At 39.6% G+C, this 10,106-nt stretch overlaps 1 protein-coding gene across 2 annotated transcripts in view; it reads right to left on the bottom strand.

Annotated features, from left to right (window-relative positions):
- Positions 1–10,106, bottom strand: part of NSUN6 (NOP2/Sun domain family, member 6) — a 109,048-nt gene that overhangs the window by 65,589 nt on the left and 33,353 nt on the right. For both annotated transcript variants that reach the window (XM_011963867.1, XM_011963866.1), the window contains one exon: positions 5,805–5,886. In XM_011963867.1, coding sequence (XP_011819257.1) covers positions 5,805–5,886 — 82 coding nt within the window. The remainder of the gene's footprint in view (positions 1–5,804; positions 5,887–10,106) is intronic.

Here is a 10,106-nt window from a genome sequence, read left to right as displayed (position 1 = left end):
TGAACCCTGGAGGCAGAGGTTGCAGTGAGCCGAGATTGCACCACTGCATTCCAGCTTGGGTGACAGAGTGAGCCTCCGTCTCCAAAAAAAAAAAAGCATCAGACTTGTCAAAATCATCATTTACATGTGACAGTGACAGATGACAGGTGAGACAGAGAGTGAGAGAAGAAATCTTATGATCCCAAAATTATTCTACCTACATGTTTATACTTCTTCAAGGATCTAAGCAACTTTCCACAATACATATTTATTTAAATTATGCAAAAAATCAAGCAGCATAATAGGAAGACGTAAAATGTGAAGGGATGCTCCTCAGTTTCAGAGACTGAAGCTTCTTAGATCTTCCCACTGCTTTGTTACTCAAAGTGTGGCCCACATCAGGGAAACCCAAATTTCCTGGGAGCCTGTTAGAAATACAGAATCTTAGAACCCACTCCACACTTACGAATCAGAATCTGCATTTTAACAAATCCCACAGGATTTTTATTATATTTGTACGTTAAAGTGTAGGAAGGCCAGGCACGGTGACTCATACCTGTAATCCTAGCACTTTGGGAGGCTGAGGCAGGTGGATCTCCTGAGGTCAGGAGTTCGAGACCAGCCTGGCCAACATATAGTGAAATCCCATCTCTACTAAAAATACAAAAATTAACTGGGCGTAGTGACGCATGTCTGTAGTCCCAGCTACTTGGGAAGCTGAGGCAGGAGAATTGCTTAAACCCGGGAGGGGGAGGTTGCAGTGAGCCGAGATCGTGACACTTCACTCCAGCCTAGGTGACACAGCGAGACTCTCTTTTTTTTTTTTTTTTTGAGACGGAGTCTCGCTCTGTCACCCAGGCTGAAGTGCAGTGGCTCGATCTCGGCTCACTGCAAGCTCCGCCTCCCAGGTTCACGCCAGTCTCCTGCCTCAGCCTCCCAAGTAGCTGGGACTACAGGCACCCACCACCACGCCTGGCTAATTTTTTTTTTGTATTTTTAGTAGAGACGGTGTTTCATGTGTTAGCCAGGATGGTCTCCATCTCCCGACCTCGTGATCTGCCCACCTCGGCCTCCCAAAGTGCTGGGATTACAGGCATGAGCCACCGCACCCGGCAGAGACTCTGTCTCTTAAAAAAAAAAAAAAAAGTGTAGGAAGATTGTTTTATACTATGTGGATTAAAATTAATTTGGGAATGGGTTCCTACAGGCCAAATCTGGGATAATTTCAGCACCAAAATAATTAAATACAGTAATGAACTATAAACTATGGAAAAAATAGGAATTTGTGAGTGTACGCTGTTAATAAATAAGTAAATGCAAAGGGAAGAAGGGAGGCCTCTTATATTAAAGTGCCCATTCCCGAGTGACAAAGTTGGAAAATCATTGTTCTGTAACAGTAACAACTAGCTCGGGCAAAAATCATCAATGGATGCAAAATCAAGGGGGAAATTTGAATTAGGAACAGGATTTGAATGATTTCTTAAAGTGTGTCCCCACAAACTGGTTATTAGTTACAAGGGAGGGAAAACATAAATATATGTGTTGTGGCGAAATCAGCTGGCGTCTTGATAGGCTTTCAAAACAAACATCACCAGTAAGGGACACGTGGCTGTGGTTTGACTCCAGATGTGACACTGAGGCTTACATGTGAACCTTTGTTGCATACATGGAAAACATCTTACAGCATCAATAAGTAATGATAAGGCAGTGCAACAGTATGGAATATCGTACAATCTAAGGATTCTAGCAAGTTTTCTTATGACAGGGATCTAATAAAAAAATACTTTCGGCCTACAGCAATAATGGAAGCACCTGAGAGAAAAACATCTTTCTCCAAAATGGAACAATTCTATTAAACAACTTATGACAAAACGGAAAGAATATATATAAGAAATAAAAGTTGACTGAATAAGTGAGAATGTTGGATCAGAGATGGACATGATGGGGGGAAAAAAGAAATTACAGAAGGCCTCAAAGTGCTCAGCGCAGTGCCTGACACATAATAAATATTTTTAAATTCTTGGTCATTATGTTAGAAAAAAAACTGAAGTGGACACTTCTTTGTATGATGGTTCCCAAATCTGGGTCTATATCACAATACTCTTAAAAGTGCGAAATACACAAACAGCAGATTCCTGTAGGCCTACTCAAAATTTCTGGGGGGTTATCATGTACCCCCTGATATGATAAGGACACTTCATCTCTGTGGTATTCTTCTCAAAAATCCAACAACCCCAGCCTAGACGAATCCAAAATGAGGGACTTTCAACAAAATACCTCAGTCTCAAAACTGTCAAGGTCTTAAAAACAAGGCAAGACTGGGCAACTATCGTAGGCCAGAAGAGACATCATGATTAAATGCAGTGTGGGGTCCTGAATTGGATCTTGAACATAAATAGGACATTATGAGAAAAACTGGTGAAATCTGAATTCACTTGGAGTTTATGGTAATGTGGTATTCACAGCATTTGGAGTTATCGCCCACAACATTCATAACATAGTAACACACCAGTGTTGGTTTCTAAGTTTTATCAAATGTACCACGGTAGTATATTACCCTTAAGAGAAACTGGGTGAAGGGTATATAGAAATGACTATCTTTGCAAATCTGTAATTCTAAAATTCTATTCTGTAATTCTGAAATTATTCTAAAACAAAAACTTTTCAACCTTATGAGAGAAAGTAGGAAAAAAATCTTTATTAAAAAAAAAAAAAATCCAGGAATAGACTCTAGGTACCTATAGCACAAGTTTTCCAAGTGATTTGATACATACAAATGTACTGCAGTCTTGGTGAATGGCATGATTACATTATAAAATTTATGAGATAATGAGGCTCCCTTTGTTGGCTGAGACCTGTGAAAGGCTTGGGCATCTTCCATATTCGATCTAAGTTAATTAATTCCTAAAACCAAAATGAAAACTGCTAATTATGGCTACCAGGAGCTTCTTAGCTATTAGAGAAGTAAAGCATGGATACTGACAAAAGCAAAAATAATTTTCAATTTGTTATTAAAGTATCAGCAACTATTGCAATGATTTAACACTATTGAAAAGTACTTCCATTTAGATGATGCCTCTCACATGATGTACTTTCAGAGACTGTCATTTAATTCACTTTATAGTCACTTGAATATTCAAGTATGTTTGTCTGAAAAGAAAGGCAACTTACTGAAACATTCCAAATGCGTTTTGTATTACCATTATATGTAAATGTGAAACTTGTTCCATCTGTGAGAATCTTTACGTATGTAAACATTTAAGGATAATAATAAATTTTTAAAATTCCACATTCTTCTTAAACTTGCTGTTCTGCACGTTCTTTCAGAATTTTCCTTAGAGAAACGAGTATCACCTGGTTCTGGTCTGCACTGAATTAACTATTTAGATTTTATGGATAAGACCCAGTTAAGAATCTGGTAGTCCTGAACCAATTTGAAAAGGAAGATATAACACAAAAAGATCAACTAATACTAACTAAACACTGATCACAGAGTTTTTGGGAAATTGTCAAAGAAGCACTTGAGATATTTAATGTAATATGTGAACTGTTTAAAGCCCTCACCCCTGGAACTTGGAACTCAGTAAATCTAACTTAGGACCCAAGATCTGCATTTTCAAAAGGCCCTGCAGGTGATTCAGATGCAGATCTTCCAAGGGTTACCTCTAGAGCACTGGCATGGGGCCAAGAATACAGGCTTGAAATCAGAAAGACCTGGATTCAAATTTTGACTCTGCAAATTTCTACCTATGCAGCACACAGCAAACCACTCCTTTAATCGCCAAAAAACTACTAATGCCTACTACGCACTATAATTTTCTAAGCCTCTATTTCCTTCTCTATGAAACTGATGGTTTGTAAGAAGTAAATGAAAAAATATATGTAAAACACTCAGCTCAGTACATGGACCACAATAAGCACTCAGTCAGTGTTAGCTGTGATTACCATTAGTATCCCTTATAAGTTTCACTGGCCATCAGAAACTGGCCATCAAAATAGACTACATAAAATAAAACAGCTTTCACTAAAGAAATGACAAAAAGTTAAACTCTACCCTCAGACACAAAAGTTTTATTCTGGAAGGAAATTCTTATGTCCCTTGCTATTAGGTGACAAAGAATATGGCTCTATGGTAGTCTGGACAGTATGAATCACAAAATGACTCACAATATTTCATAAAGTCATCATTAAACTGATTTTAAGGTGAAAGAGTGCTGCTACAGATAGCAAAAAAATGTAAAAAGACAATTTGCACTATACTAGATTTCTTTTTATAAAGTCAAAACTAAATAATGACCAGGCACAGTGGCTCATGCCTGTAATCCCAGAACTTCGGAAGGCCAAATCGAGATGACCACTTGAGCCCAGGAACTCAAGACCCGCCTGGAAAATATGGCAAAACCCCATTTCTACTAAAAATACAAAAAATTAGCTAGCTGTGGTGGTGCATGCTGTAGTCCCAGCTACCCAGGAGGCTGAGGTGGGAGGATCACCTGAGCCTGGGAGGTTGAGGCTGCAGTGAGCCAAGATCATGCCACTGCACTCCAACCCAGGTGACAGAGTAAGATTTTGTCTCAAAAAAAAAAAAAAAAAAAAACAAAACAAAAGCAAAAAAACAAAAAAAAAAAACCCACACACACTTTAAACTATGAGATGAGCAGGTACTGTCAAACCACACAGAAAACTAACATTGCATTAAACATTACTAACTTGAAGGAGTGCGGGTACCACTAGCAATGACTCAGGGCTACGTTGCCAAATGAAAACAAGTGTTTGAAATGAATTATATAATAAACAACCATGAAAAAACTCCACTGAAACTAAAATTAGCAAACAAAAATCCCCAAAATGATTCATAAACAATTATATATAATCTTGTATAATTATATAAGATTATATATTCTAATGTGTTAGAACATCACCAATGTGCAATTAGATAATAAACATCTGTTCTTCTGTTTGTTCACACCAGAAATAATCTCTGAATTCATAAAATGTCTGTTGGCTAAATACTGGGCAAAGGCCAGGTATGGTGGCTCACACCTACAATTCCAACACTTTGGGAGGCCAAGGCAGGAGGATCACTTGAGGCCAGGAGTTTGAAACCAGCCTGGGCCACAAAGTGAGACCCCATCTCTACAAAAACATCAAACAAATCAGTGGGGCATAGTAGTGCACACGTGTGGTCCCAACTATTTGTGAGGCTAGGCAGGAAGACTGCTTGAGCCCAGGAGTTCGAGCTTACAGTGAGCTATGACTATACCACTGTACTCCAGCCTAGACAACTGAGTGAGAGCCTGTCTCAAAATAATAATAATAATAATTACTGGACAGAGAAGGTGGGGCAGCACACGACATTTGGACTTAAGGTTTGAATTCAGATACCACCAGTAGTGTGACATAGGACAAGAGCCCTAACAGATCTGGTCTTTCAGTTACCTTCATCTTATATTGTGAGTTATAACACTACCTAACCAATAGACTATAACAAATCAAATGATTTACTAATGGAACACCAAACATGTATATCAAATGCATGCAATATTCAGGGATTAATATTTTGAGATGGAAAGCAGTAAATTTAATCAGTTATTAAATCACCTTTGGGCAAAGAAAGATAGAAAAAATAGTTTAAAAATCAACAGAGAAAAAGAAAAGGAAGAAGGATGCTGGTAAAGTTTTTTCTTACTGCTTAACCAAAGGTAGGTCAGTGTATATAAGCAGACTCCAAAAAAATTTTTAAATTTTAAAAAATCCTAGATTTCAAATAATTCACTGATGTATGTTTCAATGTCACTAAATATTTTACCTTTATACATACTTACTTGTAAAAATAAGTAACGGGGCAGTACATTGTCAAATGAAGGGCTGAGATATACTGGTTCTGTCATTCTTATGCCCATGCCTCTGAAAAATAGGAAATCTAACATTAGTCGTATAAATTCCATAGTCTATACAAACTATGTTTCCAGAAACATTCTCAAATAGCCTGTCAAACATAAGATGTTCTGTCTTTTAAACAACTCTTTTGGCCAGGTGCGGTGGCTCAAGTCTGTAATCCCAGCACTTTGGAAGGCAGAGGCGTGGAGGATCACTTGAGGTCAGGAGTTCAAGACCAGCCCGACCAACATGCACAAACCCTGTTTCTACTAAAACTACAAAAAATTCGCCGAGCGTGGTGGTGGGTGCCTGTAATCCCAGCTACTTGGGAGGCTGAGACAGGAGAATCACGTGAACCTGGGAGGCAAAGGTTGCAGGGAGCCAAGATCGCACCATTGCACTCCAGCCTGGGCGACAAGAGTGAAACTCTGTCTCAAAAAAATAAAAAAATAAAAAACTCTTTTATTCAACAACAAAATACATAAAGTAGTCCTGTTAATTGTTTTTGAATTTTTACCCGCAGAATAGGAAGCCATCAGAACTAAAAAGGAAAAAGTAACATAAATTTTTCATTTAAGCACAAATGAGTGTCTGCAGACATTTGAACAGACTAAAAAGCAAACACTACCTCCTTCTTTACTACTTCCTGTCAGCTCTTCATAGAATAATTGCTCGGTACTGACACAATCCCAAGGATAACCTTTTCCACCTTTGTCCCATATTAGAAGTGGCAGTGGAACTGATCAGAACAGGAAAGGCCAGGACTCAGAATGGCCTGGTGGAGAGTGACTCATCAAGACAAACATCACAATCTCAGAGATGTTGTCAGAGGCTATTGAAGCAGAGAAAGAACACCCAAATCCTGTCAGACCAAGCCAAGCCTGGCCTTGTGTGTCAGGCCAAACCGGAGAGAGCAAGCAAAAGGAGAAATTCATAGACTGTTCCGGGGATTAGGACTGCACAGAACAAAGTACCGTCTAATTAAAAGGGAAGTATAAAAATCAGGATTTAGGCCGACACAGTGGCTCATGCCTGTAATCCCAGCACTTTGAGAGACTGGCACAGGAGGATCACTTGAGGTCAGAAGTTTGACACCAGCCTGGGCAACATCTCTACACAAAATTTAAAAAATGACCAAGGCATGGCGGAGTGTACCTGTAGTCCCGGTACTTGGGCGACTGAAGCGGAGGGATCCGTTGAGCCCAGGAGTTGGAGGCTGCCGTTAGTTATGATTCTGCCACTGCACTGCAGCCTGGGCGACAGAGCACCCAAATAAATACAATTTTTATAAAATGGTTTTTAAAAATCATGACTTAAACCTGGTTTAAGGGTACAATCAAACGAGAGACCCATTAGGATGAGCAAAGATAAAAGTCTTCGAAGCAGTATAGTAGACAAGTTCACAGCTAGCTTATGGAACAGCTTATGAGTTGATCTTGGCAGAGATGCGTCTACACTGATGGTATGTACTCTATCTAATGTTGGCAGGATAAGTTTATGTTGGTCTTTACAGTAAAATAACGTCAGTAGATATCTGTGGACTATTACTGCAGTGGTATGATTATAAACTCTCCTTGGTTTTGTTGTTTGTTTATTTATTTATTTTTAGACACAGGGTCTCACTCTCTCACCCAGGCTGGAGCGCAGTGGCACAATCATAGCTCACTGCAGCCTCTAACTACTGGGTTCAAGTGATCCTCCCACCTTAGCCACCCCTGTATCTGGGATTACAGGCACACACCACCATGCCAGGTAAGTGTGTGTGTCTGTGTGCATGTGTGTGGACAAAGTCTCACTATGTTGTGTGTGTGTGTGTGTGTCTGTGTGTACAGAGTCTCACTCTGTAGCCCAGACTGGCATCAAGCTCCTAGCCTCAAGCAATCCTCCTGCCACAGCTTCTGGAGCTCCTGGGATAACGGGTATGAGCCACTATGCCTGGCTCCCTCAGTTCTAACAGCCTTTAGCATATAATAAATGCTGACTCCTTTTCCTCCTTTGCCCACCCCTTTACCACCTTACTCATTTGTTTACCACTTGAAATCCATGAATGTGCACTTTTAATCAGAGGTTAAAACTCAGTCACTGCTCCAGTCAGGAACAAACCAAAACACTGTATTCACTTCCAAGGCAAATAGTCCCTGCCCCTGAGCAGAAAATATACAAATGAAGCTTCTGAAATGTCACGGACTCACATTTGAAAGCCAGTCCTGGCTGGGTGTGGCATCTCCTCCCTGTAATCCTAGCACTTTGGGAGGCCAAGGTGGGAGGACTGCTTGAGACCAGAAGTTCAAGACCAGACTGGGTAACGCTAGCAAGACCCCCATATCTATGAAAAAATAAAAATAAAGTATCAGCTGATCATGGTGTCATGTGCCTATAGAACTAGCTACTCAGAGGCTGAAGTAGGAGGATCACTTGAGCTCAGGAATTCAACGTTACAGTGAGCTTTGATCACACCACTCCAGCTTAGTGACAGAGCAAGATCCTGTCTCTAAAAGAAAAATCAAAGCAAGTCAGTCCTTTGTTGTGACACCTGGTACTCTTACCTTGATCAACACCCAGAATCTACAACTATTATTGAATATCTTGAATTCCAGAGTCTGATCACTCCATAATTTAAATGACTTTCTGACTTGCAGGACTCTAGTCCTCTAAAAATACTGACACTTGAAAATGTTCATGCCTGTCATCCTACTCAGTTCCTAACTGCCACTTTAGGTTCTGGTGCTCTTCAACTATCTCCTTCTGAACATGCCTAGCAGAACAAGTGAGTGCTATAAATTACTGAACTCAAAATAACATAATAAAGAATAATTTAAGCCAATTATTATTCAGGTATGAGATTGCATGTTTCTTTAAAAAATATTTCTGTAGCCACATATCTCCATATGATAATGCAAAGTACAAGATTGCATATATTAATGCAATGTTAGTAAATTAACCTGCCTCCATGAATCTATGAATGATTCAACCCACCTGAAATTCAAGAAAGCAAAAGGTTCAAATTCACTAACTGAAAAACAATTGTACCATTAGTTGTGTTGGTTTAAAATTTTTTAACGAACATAAATAAGAAACAGGGTGTACATGCAGCATTTCTATCATAGCAGCTTGTTTCTCACACAGGAAGAGACAAAACTTGCAAAAGTGTAACTGAATACATTGAGTTTAAACGTCGATTTTTTTTTTTCCTTTTTTGACATTCTGAAGTCTCGCTGTGTCACCCAGACTGGAGTGCAGTGGTACAGTCTCGGGCTCACTGCAACCTCCCAGGTTCAAGCAATTCTCCTGCCTCAGCCTCCTGAGTAGCTGAGATTACAGGCGCCTACCACCACACCTAGCTTATTTTTGTATTTTTAGTAGAGACGGGGGTTTTACCATGTTGGCCAGGCTGGTCTTGAACTCCTGACCTCTAGTGATCTGCCCACCTTGGCCTCTCAAAGTGCTGGAATTACAGAAGTGAGCCACCGCACCCGGCCAAAAGTTGGCTGAAAGTTGTTTGCCTCCTAACTTCCACTAACAAAAAATTATTCACAACATTGTTCAGAAAACGTTATTCAACACAGTAACTGGAACCACATCAAATAACCTAAGAGAACGAAGAGTATACCATTAACAATGAACTAATGGAGGCAGTCAAAATATCAATTACATATTACAGGTCCAAAGATAAACATAGCAGATATATGCATAATCTTTATATTCATGAAGCCTTCTAAGGAGAATAAAATCTTTGTTCTTGGTCATTTGGAAAGTGCTGCTACCTAGATCTAGGGAATCCAACAGTCAACTTCTTCAGAAGAACGAATGAATTTCAACTACAAACCCAAACTGTTGCAACATGAACAACGGTTCTACCAATCAGGGATACTGTCCAATTGTAAATGGAGAAATTCACAGCTTTCAGCATGCCTATGTCAGCCATGAACTTTGGGAGTAATGGAGCTGTCCACTGAACTCAAACAGCCTGAAAAAATTAAGAAAAATAAGAGCCTGGACACCAATTTATTTAGGGCCACTAGCAATAAGAAATGATTTACAACAGACTGTATTTTAATTTAGTTTGAACAAGCCTAAACATGCATTTTTAACCACAAATGTGAGTGCTAGGTTTCTGGTAAAATTTATTTTTAATTAAAAAGTATGTTTAGGCCGGGCGCGGTGACTCAAGCCTATAATCCCAGCACTTTGGGAGGCCAAGACGGGAGGATCACGAGGTCAGGAGATCGAGACCATCCTGGCTAACA

This window comes from Colobus angolensis, unplaced genomic scaffold, assembly GCF_000951035.1.
Source record: "Colobus angolensis palliatus isolate OR3802 unplaced genomic scaffold, Cang.pa_1.0 Scaffold63, whole genome shotgun sequence".
Lineage (NCBI taxonomy): Eukaryota > Metazoa > Chordata > Mammalia > Primates > Cercopithecidae > Colobus > Colobus angolensis.
Note: the sequence above shows the minus strand (reverse complement) of the source record. Positions and strands in the feature narration are given on the sequence as shown.